Source organism: Pseudopodoces humilis, chromosome 3 (genome assembly GCF_049639895.1).
Source record: "Pseudopodoces humilis isolate 2021_Gansu_Grassland_sample_001 chromosome 3, ASM4963989v1, whole genome shotgun sequence".
In the NCBI taxonomy this organism is placed as follows: domain Eukaryota; kingdom Metazoa; phylum Chordata; class Aves; order Passeriformes; family Paridae; genus Pseudopodoces; species Pseudopodoces humilis.
Window position 1 is genome coordinate 81,812,583 of NC_142202.1, and position 21,003 is coordinate 81,833,585.

Consider the following 21,003-nt stretch of genomic DNA (forward strand, 5'->3'; position numbering starts at 1 on the left):
TTGCCCCGAGCTCCTAGCCACCTTCTGCAGGTTTGTCTCCATGCCAGCATTGATCTGCTCCTCACTCCTTCAGTCACACATTGGTGAAACAAATCCCTCATGCCTAGGTGCAGTGGTGGTCTGGTCCTCTTGGAGTCAGAAAAGCAGCCATGCTTTTGTTTGGCATCTGGGGCTAGAAGTCCTCTACACCCTCACTCTGTTATTTAGCTGGGTAGACCCCAAACCTGCAGGTATTCTGGACACATTGCAATTCCCATGCAGCTACCGGGGTTCAAAGCCAATTAACATTTTACAGAATCAGGCTTTGAACCCATCCCAGGTGAAAAGTTCTGCAGTGCTTCCACCTGCAGAGGCTGCCCAAACCAAAGCACCAGGCTGCCACCAAAGCAAGCCACAGCAAGAATAAACTCTTATTTTTTCATTTCATATTTTCATTTTAGCACATACAGCACAGTGCAAATTTCTTTTTGTGAATTACAGTTCTTTATTAGATGAACACAGTTTAATACATAACACATACACAACCTAGGATGCAACATGCTCCCTCCCCTACTGAGTTACAGAATACTGATGCCATGAAGGGGAACACCAGCTCTGCGTTTGTGACCCCACAGGGATGTTACAGATGGCTGGGAGTGGAAGCTTTGCACACAGGTAGGTCTACACAGGACAGGACAACATACATGAGGAAGAGATAAAGATAAGGGAGTAAGCTGGATCTGCCCTGGCTGAAGGACTGCTCTCAAGAAGATGTTGTTTTCCCTCCCAAATTCCTTAGGGAGCAGGAGGGTGAAGCATAGGCCATGATGCAGCTGAAGTCCTGTGGAAAGCAGTGGTGTGTGGTGTCACACGTGGCGCTGCCAGTGAAGGGCCCCTGTGAGAACCTCTGCTCAGGGTGCCAGAGCAAGCTGAGGGCCATTCTGCACTGGGTCTTCCACTCGGGCTCCCTGTGAAGGGTGAACATATAGGGCTCCATCCTCCTCCCACTGTTCGTGCCAAGGGTAGTGAAATCAGTGAAGTTACTGAAAACCAATGAGATTTGGCATTTCCCTGGTGATCACCCCACTCTTGCACTCCTGTGAAGGGCCACAAGGCATTTCAGGGTCCTACTTCTGAACCATGGTAATGCCTGAATAAGACACCTCAAATAAATGGCCTGAGGGTGAAAAAGGACAGGGAGGGACAAGCAAGAAATCCACTGAGAGCTTGGCAGCTACTCTTCATTTCAGTGATAGCACTTGGGCTGCTCAACATTGAAATCAGACACTATTTTAAAGAAAGTGTAAACATGAATTTATGGGCTTTACTCCAGGTTCACTTCCCTTGGAAGGTTTGATGCTAGACAGTCAACAAAAAGGAAAAGAAAATTAAAAAAACAAAGTCACCTAGGAAAAATCAAGAGTTCAGAAGACTCATCAAAAACTGTTTCAGTCTTACAAAGAATGTGCCTTTTGACTCAGGCCTCAAAATAAATGTACTGTATTATTAAAAAAATAGCAATATAGAAACTATGCCTTTCTCAGTTCAAAGTTTAAGCACATCTAAGAAGACCCCACAGAAACAGTCCTCTTTCTGGCAAGGCACTATCCAGTAGTGTGTGGCACAAACAAAAACACCTCTATCAAAGCCACTGATACAGTGAATGTGCGCGTGCACGTCAGCCCACACAGCAACTTTAGCTAGGTACAAAGATTAAGTTTTACTCACACTGCTCTCCATTTCAAAAAGTGGGGTAGTTATAAGTATTAGCTAGAAACTGGGATCATTTGGTTCTTAAGCATAGTTTTATACACCAAAATTTTAAACAGAATTAAGAATTTCCTATCTCTTTCAATAAATGTCTCTAGTTTCCCCAGACCTTTTCAGTTACCTGATAGCTACATATCATTACTACAAAACTGATTTAAAAAATTCCAGATCATCTTGTGTAACAAACTAGAAGTCTACTTGCTTTAATTACAAAAATAAGGCTGTTGTACAACAGTCAAAATTCACATCCAAACATATATACTTTTTTTTTTTTTTTTTAAACTAGCTACTTATAATTCAAAAGCACACATTCTAAGGGACTTACACTGCCAATCCATGCAAGCAAGCAGGATATCTTTGGAGCTAGTGTTGTCCTCCATACAACTGACTATGCCCACACACATGCTCTGAAATAAGCCAGGTTTACTTAACAGCTGAAACAAGACTAACTCTCCACTAAACGAGAGCCTTCTATTCTACAATTATCAAAGTTCAAAAGGAGCTTTGTGAAATTAATTTCACCCCTGGAGAAATCAGAGTGTTTTTTCCTTTCACATCAGTAAGCCTGGGGTTTCACACCCAGGATTACTCATGTGTCTATGTTTACACACTTAGGTAAATTTATCAAACCTGGGACTTCAGGCAGTTCTCAAAGTTTACAACATATCAAGTACATGATAAATCCAGGATGGCTTCTCTGTAATCAACTGCAAAATTACATAAATTCATATATCTATTCATTTACAAAGTTAAATATTTAACTTCTTTTTAGGAATAGTTATATTGAATGTGGTGAAGTTAACAATGTACAGCTCCACCTCATGTCATATTCCCTTCCTATAGCGAGGTTCAAGTCTCATGAAAATATGGGATTGGTTACAAGAATGTCACAGTACCTTGACAGAGACAACATAATTCTTAAAAATGCATGTACATACATCAATGCCCATTCAAGATTCCTCTAAAGAAGGTGCTCTGGAAAAGATTTTGACCAGTGAATACAACCACAGACTTCAAATCTGTGTGTGCTCTTGTTCCATCTAGATCTTTAGCTCAGCTGAGCAGCCAGGTTTGTTCAGTCTGGTAAGAAGAAGGCTAAGAGGTGACCCAATGTTAGCCTACAACTATTTTGAGGGCCATTTAGAAAGGAATGGTGCCAATCTCTTCTTGTGACTGCCAAAAAAAAACATTGCAAAGGCAGCAGCCTCAAATTAAAGCCTAGAAGCCAAAGCTGGACTTGAAGAGATTTCAAAGTTTTCACTAGGAAAGCACTGCAGCAATGTCACTGGTTACTTAGAGAGTTATGAGATCTTCAGCTCTGGATATTCTTAATGCTCTGCTAGACAAACCCATATCTGATCCAAGCTAGTGTGGCTCTTCAGCCTGATTTTGACAGTGCCAGACCAGAAAACCTTCAGTTGTCCCTTCCAGCTGACATGTCTGGTATGCTATGATTAGTGATGTTAACAGAGTATGTGATCTGCTTCACAGTGGGGTTTTGTTGTGATAGTATTGCTTTCTGACACTTTTTACAAGTCTGGCTTCCTTCAAACCACACAGTCTGAGTAATTGCAAAGCAGCTTTTCTACACAGTGGCTGTCTTTCATTTGCCCAAATACATAAGGATGTCCACTCTGATGGCACTACCTTGCCAGTATGAAATCACTTGAGTAAAAGCTACATTACAGCATAGCTGTTATTTATGTATCTGGATTTGATTCAAAATGTGTGATGCAATTTTACTTCTGTCTAGAATGCATTTTGTAATGGTCACTGGCAAGTCATGGGCCTAAGTTCTGCTATGTGCATCAATGCAGTCCCACTGGAATAATCTCCACTTCCTTTACTTGGCTCCTGTTCCTCAGCTGAACAACCTCACTGGCCTCATTTGGCAAAGCACACACACAGCTTTCTCACTGCCTTTGAGGCACCTCCACATGACCACATCTGGGGATATAACCAGGACAGCAGCTAGGCAAGTTAAGCATGATCTTGGACCATGGTGGAGTGTTTAACCATGGGACTGAAACCTTGCTCTCAAAGTATCCCCCTGACCCTCATGTGATTTGTGGTGGAGCTGTGTGTTACTGAAGGTAAACTGAAGTTTTGGCAAAATTTCATTTTAAGACAGTCCAACTATAGAGCTCCAACCTTGGGTGTTAAGACTTTCTCAGTTAAGACATAACTTCATATTATCATTAGCTATGAGACTCCCTTTAGCTCTTCTGAATTCCCCAGTATTGCCACCAAGTGCTTTACTGAACATTTCACCTGCATTTGGAAACACGTCAAAATATTTCACTTTGGCACCTCCTTCGTGGTAGCAATTTGTTTTAAACAGTCAGTTGCAATGTGCATCATTAGACAAATTGAGTCTTCATTAACAAGATTAGCAGCCCATGTCTCTTAAAACAACAATGATCTAGAATAAACATCACAATAAATAAATGTAGAGCAAAAATATGGCAGTTATTGGCTTAGACTGAGATCTCAAGATTGATGCTTTTTACCTTCTGGATCATAGCCAGCACAAGCATCCTAATAACCACCAGCACTTCAACTATCATCATGAGCTAATTTGAACTACAGTAGTGGGAAGAATTAAAAAAGGTAAGGAATATGACAAGCCCTACACTTCCAATCCTTATTCTCAAACATACATGCCTGCTAGAATATCAGGGCCACTTGCAAAATCCAAAGACAAAAGTGAAACATCAACAGTGAGCATTTTTACAATGGAAGATGAGTAGCCCAGCCCTAATCCTATTTCATATGTGTGTTATTAGCTCCACATTATCAGAGAGCACCATCTCATGGCAAGCAGACTACTACTAATGGCATGTTTGCTCTATCACAGTGATCCAGTGGGGAAGCTGTTATGTGCTGAAGAATAAAGTCACTCATTCAGGAATGTGGTTGTTGATACTTCACACGAGCTTTCTACGGTTCTGACTCCTATTGAAAAGAGAAAAAATAAAGAGTATTATTAATTATTATTAACATATTATTAATGTTATTAATACATCCTTATCTCCCATACCTGTGACCTTTGCATATAAGGCGACACTAACCCCAGACCACTTAGGAGCTGAGGATGCATCTCTCTGAAGTACCACCAGACTGAAGCAGTAAGTTTATTGAGACACCCCTCCAGGCCTCCAACACAATATTTTCTAGGAACAGAGCTGCACAGAAGCTGCTATTTCAGATAGTGTTCTGACACAATCTTTTTCCTAGGACAAGTTATCCAATCTACAAGGTGAGGCAGGCTGCCAAAATAACCTGCTTCTGTGGTTCTCTGCTGAGGTTCCTTCCTACTCCTGTCCCTCAAGGGGTCCAGAAATAAATGAATTCCTGACAGAAGAAGAACTCTATAGACACCCAAGAGCTACCACCCAGGCCTGAAACAGTACTAGTACCAAATATAGATATACAGTATCCAAGGAAAGAAAAATCCTCCCCTCTGTGTCTGATCTACTGCCAAATGGTGCACCACAGACTGTGTTTGAACAAGTGTCCAGACTTCCATATGGCAATAAAATTTCCTGTTATACTGCCTTCAACAGAAAGATGCTACCTGGCTTTGTGTTTTGACCTATAGATATGTGTTTGCTAAAAATTAATTCAAAAAAGTTAAATTAAGTTCTGAGTGCTCCAACATTTCAGCATTAAAAAAATTGTTAATGCCTAATGAATAAATGCTGAGCCATTATGCCAGGCTTCAGAAAGTCCAGTGATTAAGATCCCAGTTCTGTCTCCTCTTATAATTAAGCCAGTTGCAATCTTTAAACTTAATTTACCTGCTGTCCCAAATTACTCCCATGTATATGCTTGTTTTCATTTAAAATGCTTTACTTTTCCTTACACCTATCTCAATTACTTCATTAGCATTAAGGTGATATGGACAAGGTATGGATCACAGCAAGGATGCATACAAACACAGAGTTCCATCCCACACAGGGATCAAAGAAAATTCAATCTCAACATCTCAATAATTCCATAAAAAGTCTGCAATACTCCACTAACCTTTGATGCCAAAGTAGGTTTCAGTCCAAGAAAGGAAAATACAGTGTTGCTCTCCTTTGATTCGAAAAAGCCATCATAATCCTAGAGAATTAAAAGAGCAAAAGATGAGTCAACGTTTGTATTCCTATTTTCCTGATTGATATTACCACACCTTGTATTAGACTAAAAAGTGACATGTAATAATGCTCATAAAAATATTGATACTTACCCCTATTCTCCTACCCAAACCTAAAACCTAAACAGAAATGATATCACAAACTACAACCTACAGTGGTGAAGAAAAACACATAAATTCTCTAACTTCAACATCTCCCACTACTCTGACAGAAAAGTATAAGCATGTACTTGCATCAAAAGAAACTCTGTTGTAGGTATATTTTAAAGGTATTTAAGTGCAGAATTTCTCCTAAAACCTTTATGGTGTGCTAGGATGAAGATGCTTTACCAGCATTTCAATAATGATACACTGCTATATCAGTGTGAACTCGGATACTTTGCAGTTGCATAATTATTTAAACAGCCTCAGCCCTCCCAAAAACACAACCATAGCTGCACAAGGGCAGCTCCTCAGCCTAACCCCCTATACTAAAAGCACCTGTGAAAGGCACCAAGAAGCCAGCAGGAGCATATAATGGTCCTCAGGCCTCAGATATATTAGCTGACAGAAGTAGAAAGAGTAAACCCTCTTAAGATGACTTTTTGTTGTTTTCTTCTTAAAACATGGCATATGCTAACTTAGGAATTAACAAAAATTTACAAGTAATTGCCAGAAAGCAAATCCAAGTAAAACAGGCAAATCAACTAAGCCATGGTGTAAACTGAAAGATTACTGAAAGGATTCCCAACAGTGCCATGGATTAAAAAGGGACAATATAATCATTGAATACCTAGAGGAGTAGTAAGTAATACTGAAGCTCTGCAGAAGGATGTCAGATTAAGCCCTTGACCTCTAAGAAGGAGACTTCAAAAGCTGCATGGACACTATTAAACCTTAAAAAGGTCTGTTCTGACTCTCCTAAAGTAGATGAAAACCCGTGAGGGATAAGGCTATATAAGCAACACACGGGAAGACAGTGTGTGATCTACCTGAGAAATAACCTTACTTTGCTCCACGGGGCTCATCAACAAGCGAGTCACACTGTCTCTGGGGCTGAAGGTAGGGCAGCAGTGGATGAGTACAACCCACAGCAAGAAGGACCCTTTCTTTAACATCAGGGCTGACCCAAACTGACTGAAGATGCCCATTACAACCCTGTAAACTACCAGCAGACAACCTGTGGGCATGCAGCCATTGTGGCAGACAAGGGGTCCCCACCAGGAATACTTTTTGGGTCCCCACCAGGAATACTCTCCCTCCTAAGCACCACAGGCAGTCTTCACTAACCTCCAGACACTTCTTTGTCTCAACAGTTTGTCCAAAGAAGGTTCTATGTTTGTTTGGGTGACTCATCATCTCTCAGCACCATTTCCAAGTTCTGGGGTTCTCCTGGAGTCTCTCAATCCCAGTAGTTCAGTTAGCTCTAGAAGTATCACTATTCTAAGACCATGGTTTTTACACTATTTGTTAATAAACTGGTAAGAAAAGAAAGCAGGAAAATGACTGAAAATAATGTCATAAGAAAAAGGGCCACACTCCTGGCTCAGACAATGACTGACACTCAGTTAATCCACCAAAATCTGTTTTTGAACATCTGTTTAACCTAACCTCCGTAAAGTAATTTAATACTTAATGATAAAAAGCTTTCTTCAAGTACTAGCTATCATTTTACTTTCAGAATTACCAAGTCCTGACTTGGTATGTTTTTTCCACATTTTTACTGATTACCAAACCTGGATTCACTTAATGAAAAAATTGTGAAGGTTAAGCGGCAAGCTAAACTGAGTCAGTCTGTGTTTGAAAGCACACAAAACCCAGTGGGGATTGATTCATTTTAAAAGGACCTGAATATTTAAGAACCACAAGAGATTATCCACCAGAAGCAATCTCCCTGATGTTTTGAAATATCTGCATTGCAAAATGTATTTAAATGCTATTGAAACTTACTTTCATGGGTGGTGGGGGAGAAAAAGCATAATGCTTTTAGATAAAGTAGAAGTAAATTTTAAATAGGAGAATTTTCCTAGTGATGTCTGCAATTACAACATATGATCTCAAAATATTCAAATGCGAAACAAAAAATGTTACAAAAAAGCATAACAGTCCTATAAAAATTTTAAGAAATCACTTTGGCACAGTAATTTCTTAAGAGATTATTGTGAAGTATGATCTCAATGACGCAATGGCTGTGTCATAAGTGGTAGGAGTTCAAAGTGGGCATCCCCAGCTTTTCCTGTAACACAGGCGAGATAAAAGATGTTCCAAAAACACCCTGCCTTTGATCTTACCATTAGAAGGGGAGGAAATCTGTGCAGATTTGGGCCACATGTAAAGACACTAAATCCATGAGTGAGGACATAAAAATTCTTATTGCAATAAAAAACATCACACTGCTACCAGCAGTAGATGCAGAGGCTGAAGAGGGAAAACAGCACAAGCTCAGTGAAAACGAGAATTTCATATCCAGGCAGGAGCCCAACTCACTGGTGACCCAATGGGTTCCATTTGGAAAAGTTCTGTGGGACATTCTGCCTCCCACAGAGGTTCATTCACTGGTTTTGGCAAGGCAGTGGTTCCCTCTTTCTTGCACCACTCTTCACCACCAGCAAAAGCAGCAAGTTACTACAACCTTCTTGTCACTGTCCCAAGCAGCTCTGCCCCAGGAGCACTGTGGCTTTGCTGGGATCAGTGGAGCAGTGCTGTCCTGTTCCTGTGCAAGAAGTGGCTCCCATTGTCAATGGGAGGCACTCTGAGAGCAGCTGCTAACCTAAAAATATACAAGTATGGCAAACTGCTACCCACTGCCCTACTTCAAAGGCAACTATGTGTACAAATATAATTTTAACTGTAGCATTTTAAATCATGAAACTTGGTGCTTTCCAGAGCTGCTAGTCACACTTCATTAATGTATAGAATTCTGGCAACATCGGTAGTTGATTAAAACTGATTAAAAACTGAGTACTAAAACTAGTAGGACATGGAGACAGTGGATATGAATCGTCAGCAATGCAGAGATGCTCAGTCCCTCTGGAGAACTTGAAAAGCCAAAAAACAGATGATAAATCCTATGACTGAGGGTATGAAATGTTAAAAAAAAGGACAAATGCCAGTTAGGAGGAAAAAGTACATCTCAGAATGGTTTAAAGGGACAAAGAAGGGATAGGAGGATAAAGAAGGTGAGTAAAAAGCTATTTCAAGGGACAATGGGCCTTTTAACAAGTTAACAACTAGCTGACTGCTTTAGACGTGGTTCCTCACCCTTAAAGTTGGTGGCAGGTCCATCACCCACCACATAACTGGAGCAGGATACAGCCTCTCTGTTTTAACACCACAACAGTTGCAGCATTCAATATGCTCAATGAGCTGCTGTGGAGTGGATTAGCTGACCTAATAAGCTCTTGCTTTGTTGAAAATAAACTGAAGCCACTGCAGGTGAACTACTTGCCTGCAGCTCACCTATAAACAAGCAAAATCTTGTTGGCCTTGTATGGCCTAAAGCTCTGCTTTGCTTTCCCAGCTCCTGCTGAGTGACTAAACTGGGATAGAGAGACAAGCTTTGGCTGCAAAGGTCTTCAGGACCAAAGTTACCCCAGAGGGTAATGGCAGGAAGGCGAGGAAGGCTGTGAAGCTCACTGTGGTGGCAGGATGCTTGGTAGTAGATGTGTTAGTGAGCATACGGAATGCATTTCCACAGCATAATGGAGATGTTAAAAGTTTCCACCACAAGGCTCCATGAAATAAAAATGTAGTAAGAATTACTAAATATGCTAAAGTGGCATTTATTTCAGAAAAATAACTAGAGACAAGGAAAATACTCAACCACTTTATATCTTGACTTGTTTGCAGTCTTTCCTAGGCTTAAGGTCACTGTTGGGACAAAACTAGGCTTGATGGACCTTCAGTCTCACAAATATAAGGCCATTTATGCCAATCTTAAGGTGTATCATACACTAGGTTTTAAAATTAACATGGAATCAGAGAATGACTTGGGCTGGAAGGGACCTCAAAGATCATCTAGTTCTAACCCCCCATAATCAGCAAAGCCATGTGGTGTTGTCTATTAAGTATGATGGTAAAAGAAAAAAAAGAAAAGAAAACAAAAAACAACCCAAGCCTCCAAGCCTCACACTCCCACAGCTTCATTTTTAAAATTTGAATCTTTGCAGTTTATCTTGGAAATAAAAGGTGCTATGGCTGCTTTGCACCTCTTTAAAACCAGATTAATCAAAGACAGGAGAACTTTGTTAATGTCTACATTGTGCAGTAATCCCAAAGACCATTGACTGCCCAAATGTTATATAAAACTAACATCAGTTTACTCTTTGAGACACTGGACAAGCATTCAGGAAATCTGACACAAATGCCTTAGGTTCTTCTGGCCTTCATGTGGGTTTTATGCCATTTTACTCCAGTAGGAAAACCACTGGTCCTTGGGAATTCTCTCCTCTTTAGAAATCCCACTTTCAGGGTAGGTTCTTCTCTCAACAGCAACAGCCTAGTTCACATAGCTCAAGGTGGCTACAGGATTAGCTGCATTCCAGCTGTGATGATTGCTAGACCTTAAGTGTGATGTATTCCTGGTGCTGGGAAACCAGATCACTGCAGTGGTGTGATTACAGACACTGCCATAATTAATTTGGCTCAGGATTTTGTTAAGCAGGTATACTCAGGATTGTTTAAATAAACACTGTCACTGCTAGGAGAAACTATTTACTGCACACCAAAGTTAAAATTGGCAGTACTGCAGATCAGCATAAATAATTATTTGGGCTTCAAAGAATATAACAGAAGCGTGAAGGCATTGGATCAAAGTAAAACACTAACACAGAGTAGATTTACAATTAGCAATTTTACCTTCACTGCTGCACCAAGATTAGGAGAACATTACATCTAATGAACTTTCAAAGACAGCAACTGTGAATAAAATTCTTTACAGAAAGTTTCTTTAAACAAGCATGTTGGTTTTGTTGCTGTTTGCTTTAGCTGGCAATGAGTGAGCTTGTTAAACATCTCAGACAAATCTTAATTGCTTACCACACCAAGAAGCAAAAAAACAAGAAACTCACCCAAATGCAGCTTGCATAGCTTTTCCTAACGATTTTTAAAGTGCAGTGATTACTGGACAACACTTACAGATTACTCCATTGGCATGCAATGAAATACATTCAAATGTATTTCTCTTTGCAGTATTTTTAATATAAGATTATGATCTCTCTATTCTTATGAAAGGGTCAACATAATTGCTCCTTCAAGTAGTAGTGAGGAACTCATAATTTAAACACATTCAATCAGCACTTTGCTACTGGCTGAGTTAATACTGTATGCCATTGAGAATGAGCTGTTAACATCCTCCCTGAAAAGGGCAGTTCAGTTCTCCAGAACAGATGACATTCATTTACTGATCTGATTAGGATTACAATAGAAAATTCTTACACAGCACAGCTACCCTCGTGGAATCTGTGTGCATGCGTGAGTCTCTTCTAATATTAAATAAATACACAAATAAAAGACGATCATGTCTCCACAAGATCAACACAGGACAAGCTAAACATGACAGTTTTCATTACCTAACCTTCTGATAAGATCTCTACACAGGGTTTTTAAAGAGCTTATAGAATTGACTCTACAAAGCAACTTGTTACTCCTCTACTAAAGGCCAGATGTTTATTTTGGTAATCTGTTTAGTTGTAGCCTTCCAGAAACAAAGGCTTTAATAAAAGGGAGCAGATGTCAGCCCCAGCTCTATTGTTTGGACAGTACAGGACAAACTCAGGCTGATGTGATGTTTGCCATTCATGCAGCAGTGGTGCCAGGGTACACAGACATCAGCAATCTAAGAACTGATATCCCTCACCTCCAAGGCAGGGAGTGCAGCAGGACTTCCCTTAGACAAGCACTGAAGACCTCAAACCTGGTGCCTAGTACCCACCTGGGGTAGGGGAATATTCAGGGGAGTTAGTGGCAGAATCTGTAAGTACTATGGATGGTAAGAGCTGTCACCTCCACCTTTTGTGCCCCTTCCAGCCCATTGTGTCATCTTGCAAATTGTTTGGATAAGAGTATTACCAAATCAGACCACAACAGGAATTTGAGATGGAAGTATCAGGGAGTTAACTATGGTAGTCAGGCTGTTGCACGAGTTAATGACTAAAAGACACAAAATGACCATGTTGCACAGAAGCTCTGCATGCCCATATTTTAACTTGGACACAAGTGGAAAAGTAATGGATTGAATTATTTCATCCTGGCTGTTGTTCGCTGACGGCAGCCATGACCTTTTCTAGATATTGTTCCAAAATACATCTGTATTCTGTGCAATACTATGTGACTTCAAAGTATTACTGCCTCTTACTAAGATTTCCTAGCCTTTCCTCAGGTACCATTTATCCTCTATTTTAGAGCTGGCCTTTAAAAAATACTTTAGTTAAGGTAGTCCAACATCTTTAATAATAAAACCTGCTTTTTCAAGAAAGCATGGCACAATAGGAAGTTTCTGTTCCATGGAAAGGAATATTAGGATCCCAAACAAAAATTTTAATGATTATGTCATACTTGCTGGTAAGTTTTGCAGAATATCAGTGTAATAAATATAAAAATTAAAAAGAAATGTGCTGTATTTTCTACGACATCCTGTAAAAGTAACAATTCTAATTTTACACCAGTCCCTTTTAAGTGTTCTAAAATACATGAACACCCTACATTATTATATTTATATATAAATATAAAATAATAATTAACTAAATAAGAAGTCTCCAAACAGAGTAAGGTATCTCCAGAGATGTCTTTGATGCCTATCATTTTTATGTAAAGGGATGGTTTACAAAATAACTGCTACTTCACTTTGAAACAACAACTAATGAAGTTTACTTAGCTCAAATAAAAACTGTGGTGTTCAACAGGATTGTAGTCTCTCCACTACAGGGTAAACAGCAGCACTACAATACATTACTGAAACGAGTCATGACCTCTCTGAGGAAGATAAAATTCTTGGATTATTTTATTTTTACTTAGTTGCTAAGCTTCTATTTTTTAAGCCTTGACATGGAGCAAGCTGGCTACTCTACACTTAGCCTCTGGTACTACATTTCCCTTTATAAAGTAGATATTACACAGAACTAAAACTCTTTTCCTCAGGAGACAGAAAAGCAATGACAAGTGGATGCCAAAAGCATAGGCATAATCTGAAAGTTATAACTAACCCTTGTGAATGATCTGAACAGAATCCTCCCAATGTAGAGAAGACTCTTGGGCAGAGGGTGCTTTCCAACACCAGCTCTGCCTTCTATATTCCTCACTTGAAAAAAGACCTTAATCAGGAAGATAAACAGTGCATGTCACTGGCCTCAAGTCACATTCAGCCTAGGGTTTGTGGATGAGCCAAAGCCTGCTCCAATACAACTGCAAAAGGCAATTAAGAACAATTTCACACACAGAGCTCAAATTTGCCATACAAGAAACTCTACTTCTGATAGCAAAAATAATTAGTCAAGAAAGTTTTAGCATCATTAGCCATTGTTACATGATCTCTGAGCAATTCACATTAACTTTTATCTAGCAAAATTATCCCACTTCTAAAAGCAGACCTGGACCAAAAAAATGCTAAGTGAATCAGACAAGATGTCTCTAAGGGTGCAGAGAATCAAATGTAGACTTGCTGGATACCGAATTAGCCTCACAACTCCTCTAGCTCCTAAAGTGAACACACTATAGCAGCATGCTAAGGGGAATTCTGCCACATTGTTTGAGGATCTAGAGTTCAAGCTCTCTGTACCTGTAGGCACAAGAATAATAACAAACTCCCCAAAGACAGGCCAGGGCAGAAAAGCTGAGGTGGCCTCTAGCCAGTTTTGTTAAATTCTTTTCTTTCTTTTATCAGTAAGCAGTTACTTATTTGCAATGTGACACCTATAAAAGAGGAAGAAAAAGAAACATGTCTGCATCTTTTCACAATCTTAAAAAAACCCAGAACAGAATGATGCATAACAGTGCAAAGAAATCAGGGCTACAATAATTGTCTGTGCACTGAATAGTTTCCCAAGAACACTGCACCTCTTTCAGCAGCCTATTTTATTTCTTTCTCGTCTATATGCCTTTGCTGTTTTGTTGGAGTTGACACCCATATATTACATTTCAGGGAAGGACAATAAATATCACATATCTCTGTTTCTACTGCTGCCCACTAGGCACTCTATCAGGACTTACCATAACACTCTAAACCATACAAACAGCCTCAAAGGGATAAACAAAACAAATTCCCACCTGGAGACAGATTTTCTGTTAATTTTGCTTGACCTAAATTTCAGGCAATCTCCCTTCAGTGGCAGATTTCTGCATATAAAGCTATCACTGTTCAAAGTGCTAACTTGCAGCTTCACAAGACTGCAGTTTCACTGGGAAGTGGGTATTTCCAGTCTTCTGAAAGATCCAGGAATCACTTCTACTCTAAAAAGAGTTGTGTACTCAGCTATGGAGAAGTGTGAAGCACAGCCCTAATTTCAGGCATTCCATTTTCCAGCATTTCTGACTTTCTGCTTAAATATCTGGGCTGCTGCAGGGCACTGCTGCCTGGGTGGAGAACCTTGTAAAAGGATGTTACGCAGATGTTCACATACCCGAGAGCCATGCCACTGAAGAACAAGGAAACAAGGATCAGGCAGACCAGGCTGCCAGAACTGAAATGGCTGCAGTGGACCTGGATTGGGAAGGTAAGGGCAAGCTGACCACAGCTCAGTGGGCCTGTGACACATCAGAACACCAAGGACGAGATGTAACATAGAGACAGGTTCATGATCAAGGGGTGGACCTGACCACTGAAGTCACTGAACAGGTGATCCAGGAATGTGAAACATGTACCACGACCAAGCAAGTCAGGTGGGTAAACCCCTCTGCTGTGGAGAACAGTGGCTGGGAAAGACAGTATGGGATTATTTTCTTGGGGGAACATAATCCACAATTTGAGTTTCATTTCATAGCCGTAGGTCAAAGTATTATAGCAGGAGCCACTAAATCTAACTGAAAATGAGCTCTGTAACAAAACCAGGCAAGACAAAACTGATTCCAGTGCCCAACAATGCAACACAACCTACCAGATCCTACTAAGGCTCTACTCCAAATTAACCCCACTTTACTATTCTTTATGCAAAGTACGTGAGTTTTCTCCAGAAACATGCACTAGACACTAGCATCCCCTCATTCTTACAAAGCACTAACTACAGCAAGATAACTATACTGATTTCAGATTTACACTACTGCAAATTTGAAAAGCAGGGTCATGTGTCTGATTTGTCTGAATGGTAGACTCTGTTCTCACATGCAATTTTATAGCAATGTCACTAAGATGAAACAACAGACTGTAAAGTCATTAAAACATGTAAATTATCGTATTGCTGGTGCTATAACATAGCACTTGATTATCACTAAAATTATTTGTGTTCTTGTGTGCTTGCACCTCTTATCTTGTTCACAGGAAATAAAAATTGTTCTTGCCAAGTACTTGATTTCAAAATCTCTTAGCATAGCTTGTTACTGAAAAATGGGGAGTGCATCTCAGAAGACTAAGAAAAGGAGACAGATTAATGATTAATAACTGTATCTGCAATTACATTTTATTAATGCAATTAATATTTTTAATAGAGAAAACTGGATTAAAAATTGCCTGGACACAAATCAGAAATTATTAACTACAAATTTCAGCAACTCAACTAACAGAAAGCTCAGCATTTTTTCAGTTTGTTACTTAATAGAGATTATGCTTTAGTTATTTATGTCAAGATAAACACATGAAGACACTCTGAATGTGTTTGAAATTAAAACACTCATGAAAACTGAAAATGACAAAGAGAAACAAGATGTGCAAGGTTTGCTGACTTCTACCTAATTGTAATATTTTACCCCCCTTTCCAGCACTGACCTCCTTTGCAATCTGCACAATGTTTTGCCTCCACTATATTACCTAAGAACTCCATTAACTAATGCAGCAGGTTAACTCATGAATGTTGGAGATGCTGCACATCCTTTCTCCTTCATCCTAGAAAATATAGTTTCTTTCAAAGCATATTTGGTCTTTGAAGATGTTCATGCAGACAGTGAAGTCTAGTAATAGGATTAAGTCTGCTCAACCAAAATGGCTATCAGCTCAGCAGACAGATTAATGAGATCATCTCACATGTTGCATGACATCTTCTGCCTTGCTAATTCCAAACAGCAACTTCTAAGACTAGGTTAAAACACTCTATAGGGTAAGAAACAACATGTAAAAATGTTGTATTTCCCAGGTAAACTAAAATCACACAGAACAATGTAAAGGTTATTATTGGTAAGTGAAGGGCTGATCCATAAGAGAGGGTAATAATCCCTTCCACGTCCCAGATACATTTCTTTGATTGACTTACCTTACCTGGAAGTAAGAAGATAAGAGTTAAACTGCTGAGGTAAACAAGTAAAACCAATACAAAGCACATGGGAAGGATGTTAAACACTTTGCTTCAAGAAACCAGTTAGCTGCTGCATCATACCCAATCTCTTTGCTGGAGAGGATCATAAATCACTTTTTATATGCTTCCTGCATTAAGCTAACAATTGCACTGCAGTCAACAGGCTCTCATCAGACCTGAGCAGCATAGCTGAATCTGCCAGGGACTAAGTCAGAGCCACTCTGGATGTACACATCAAAAGATACTGCTTCAGCTTGCACTGGTGGATGGAGAAGCTTACACCAAAAAAACAGTCCACCCATCAACCTCTTGTCAGACTTAAATCAAATAGTGTTCATTTATCCTAAACAATCTGATTGCATAAAGACAATCTGAGCATAAATGAAATTTACACCATGACAGCAGCAGAAAAGGTGTTTAATTACAATGAAAATAGAACTTAATCAAGCAGCAAGAACGCCACAAATTCCCAGCTTACAGTGGTCTCACCAGGCACTTTACCATCAATAGATTGTACATGAAGCTTGTGACATTTCTGATTTTTACATTCCTGGAGGGAATTCCCTAGACAGTCCTAGGACTTACATAAGAATGACCTGAATTTTCCCTGTATGATCATTACCTGATCCTATTGCCCCATTAATTCAGATTCTATTAGAGAAAGCTCAACAGCAAGTCCCATGTTTAAATGGCCAGCTGAGTGTACTGAATACTGAAACCCATTGAGAACCAAAAGAGCTACTTACCCCACAGTACCGATCATCACTGAATATCTGTGGTGGCAGTGGATTGCCTTGTGCAGGCTGCCTATCCTCAGGAATATTTTTATACATCCATTGTCTCTTCTCCTCTGACATGGTGATATCCACTTCTTCGAACTCAATGCGATTGGCTTCTAGAAACCGCACCACATCCTGTTGCCTCTTCTTTATCTAGATGGAAGAAGGAAAATTAAAAAACCTAGAGTCAGAGTAAGTCCTCCATAACACAGACATGCTTACAAATCTGAGAACATTCCACCTCTCCCACCCCACTTTCATAGGATGGGAAGTCACAAACTCAGAAAGACGAAGGAGAAAATATTTTTTGGTAATTTCAGCCTTTACCCTCTAAAGATATTTTTAAAAAGCCAGCTGTAGGGGTCTCTTCAGAAGTAGAAGTTAAAAGAGTCAGTCAGTTTTCAAAGACATTAGAGGCTACATTTTTAAAGTATACAGGCACCTAAAAATGTGAGGTAAATAACCTGGAAAGTCCCAGAAAAATTTACTCCTAGAAGTGTTCATTGAGATGAACATGTCAGTACATCTGAAAACACCCATTCCAGGTACACACATTTTTGTTTTTCTAGACACCTACACATTTTTTAAAATGCAGCTCAACAGTTTCCTGAGCAAGGCTTGTTGAATATTTAGCCAAGAGTGTCTCTCAGCATAATACACATGACTGAAAGTAAGCATGATGTCAACTCTTGAAAATGAACTCTTTTGCAAAAAAAGAAAAACATGAGTTTTGTATTAAATGTATGAGGTTTCTGCCCCTCAAAGAAATTATCATCTTTATACGAAGAGGCAGAACACTGGCAGTTTTTATCTCATTGTAGTTAAGATGGATTGAACTCAATGATCTTAGAGGTCTTTTCCAACCTTAATAATTCTATGATATTAAGATCACTCCTTAAGAGCTAGCTGGGCTTCAAGAAGATACACTCAGGTAAAGACAACCTCTGCCTCAAATACGACTTTACATCAATACAGCAACCTTTGAAATGAAAGTCTGTGTACTTTTTGCATCAATCTAATGAAATTATTACTTTCAGAAAGAAACTATAAATTATGTGCCACATTTTTTACAGCTATCATTGCTGTAATCTGTTTGAAAGATATCATTGCTGTCTTTTGAAAAAAAATTCAGCTTTAATAATTTTACAGTATTCCTGGAGTGTTGTATCCATGCAGTTGCTGGCTGGCATAAAGCCCAGGTGGATGAATCATGCCTGTGGGTATCATATGACCTAGATACTATTTGGAAATCAGAGGATTTTCAAAATGAATGTGCTAGTTGCTCCTGTCATACAACCAAGTCTATCTATCTAAATGCATCACAAAAATGCATAATTTGGGAAGCGATATTTCCTTGAAATAAGGCAGCCATCCCAAGAAACTACACATCCAAAGCTTTGAAACAATTACTGTCTTTCTTAAGAAGTGGAGTGCACAGTAAATTTGTGTCACGGTCTCCTATTCCTTTTCCTTTATTTGCACACACTGATACAATTTTTTAGGCATATGTGAAAGAATCACTTTTTCATAAAGAAGGCGGCTCCTAAACTTGCATGCAAGTAATGCATTATCAACAACAGCATAATTACTGCATCATCATCACTGGTGGTACCAAAGGCAACACGCCTTTTACTACATCCCTAAAAATTCAAAGTGTAGAAAGACAAAAATATTTTCCTCTGTCTTTCAACAAAAAAAAAAAGCTGAAAAAGCACACAAAAGAGATAGATTGAGATGGTCTTAATGCAAATATTAAATATCTGGTTAAACAGAAAAGAGATGTCTAAATTATATGTGGGAGAGGTCATTTCCTTACAGTGAAATGCTGCTAAATCTCACATGAATTCCCTCCTGCACTGGTCAGAGCCATGAGCAAACTCCAGAGTGCCTGGCCCAGCCCTCTGGCCCCAAGGCCAATTGGCATCCTCCAGCCAAAGCTACTACACCTTCAGCCTCTCAAAGCTGCTGCTTGCAAACTGCACACTGGGAATGATCCCTGGCATGCTGTAACATCTAAATCATGGCCACGGGCTGCCTGTGAGACTCTAAGTTAGCCTTGGCCAAAGCTGACTGTGCCAGCAATCATCCTTCAAACAGTTCCAGAGTACCAGAGTGCTCCATTCTCAGGGCCAGGAGATGCACCAGTACAGGTGTTTCCACATGGACCCATTTTCATCTGCTGTCTCCCAGCACCCTGTAAACTGAGCAACTTAGATTTAGTCAGATCCCTATTATTTCACAGTTCACACCATTAGAATTCTCCCACAAGCACAAGTTTCCTAATGCCTCATTTTATTTTTATAAACTAATTAAGATGTTGAAGTGAAGTAAATTGGAGTTTTTGGGTTTTTTTAGCCATAAGCCTTACAATTCTCCACATGACATCTGTATGAGTTATCAGCTGTGGATCTACCAGCTGCATAAACCTAAACAAAATAGCCTGAAAATTTCAAGCCAAAAAACTAGCATTTTCTCCTCCCCAATTTATTTGATTCAGGCCTTTAAACTGAAACAAGAGCATTAGTTGTATTTAAAATCCTATTAAATTATGCCTTGTTGTTTAAGATGGATGCTCAGAGCATCTGTCACAACAGAAGCCAGCTGATTATTCCCCAAGAAAACCACAGGACCTTTGTCTCTGTCTACAACTGGATCTGTGCCGCAGAAGTGCGTCAGCCTCACAATCCTGCCTGCAACTCTCATCTGTGCTCCCCCAGAGCCCTAAAAGCATTTGGCCACAGGAAACACCGAGAAAAGGCAACATGGCACAAAGAGCAGTGTCAGTCCTCGCTTCCTCACTAGCCTGTCCTGTCAAGAGCCCAGTGGAGAAAAATACATCCTCGTCTGACAAACTATGGAGGTGGATAATACTCTTTGTAAAGTATCTTGCTGCTACCAAGGTTTTCTCGAGTCTGATAATCCCATTTTCAGAGGTACCATGCTCAGAAAAATTTGGGTTGTGCCTATTCATACACCACTTTGGGAAAGCGTTTGTAGTCTTACATGACAGACTGCTTCAGCATCAAAATATTCTGGGTTTAATATCTTTCAGCACACCAAAAGTCACTGTAAAATACACCTTCAAAACATATATCCACTGTGAAGTTTCAGAGGAAAGTCTTTATGTAATATGATCCTAATCTATCTTTAAATGCAGTGAGAAAACTCTGATGGAGTTATCAGCAGTTATAGTCCAACATTTGCCTCCCCTATTTTTAGCTTGGTAATTCTTTTCTGAACATCATTTATCTGGGTTTGGTTTTATTGTTAATCTATATTTCTATTCACAAAACTAAGACAGGAAAAAAAATCCCCAGAGACAACTCAATTTTATCCTTGTATTCAGAGCCAGTATCTTTATTAGAATTAAAAAGCAGCAAAAATAGGATGCCCATTGTGATACATAAAACTGCTAAAATGAGCTAATCACTTAATCAGTAACCCAATTTATAAAGGAAGTCTATTGTAGCTAAAGTATTCTGTCTTTCTGTCCTAGTTTTCATTTCTTTATACTGATTTGCAACAGGTAACAGGAGGATGCATTTTCAGACCACTTTGGAGAAATATTTGGAAGACATACTCAGGCCAGTCCAGGTGGGACCACTGGGATTATCTGTTCTGACTATCAGCATCCCTGAATTAATTTCTTTTAGGAGCAAAGGGTTTCTTCAGACTTCTTTTCCCCTCTAAGCTCCATTCCTGAATTAATAATAACAGAGAGCTGGTCTTTGCAAATTGTTCCCATAATTAATTGACTGTCTTTACTTGAAATATTTGCTTGCTTCTGTTCAGAATCCACACCTCACTTCAGCCACCTCACTTTTCATGTCTTTGACCAGACTGAAAACTGTTCTGTTCTAAGATTTCTGTTTCCCACACAACTAATATCAGATCTCCCACCTAAGCTGAACAGTGATCT

The 21,003-nt window shown here is 39.5% G+C and overlaps 1 protein-coding gene across 1 annotated transcript in view; it reads right to left on the reverse strand.

The window, feature by feature from the left end:
* Positions 1–460: 460 nt before the first annotated feature.
* SH3BGRL2 (SH3 domain binding glutamate rich protein like 2) overlaps positions 461–21,003 on the reverse strand; it is a 37,605-nt gene continuing 17,062 nt past the window's right edge. The window contains exons 2-4 of the mRNA XM_005518593.3: positions 17,052–17,237; positions 5,776–5,856; positions 461–4,704 (exon numbers count right to left, since the gene is read on the reverse strand). Coding sequence (XP_005518650.2) covers positions 4,690–4,704; positions 5,776–5,856; positions 17,052–17,237 — 282 coding nt within the window. The 3' untranslated portion in view covers positions 461–4,689. The remainder of the gene's footprint in view (positions 4,705–5,775; positions 5,857–17,051; positions 17,238–21,003) is intronic.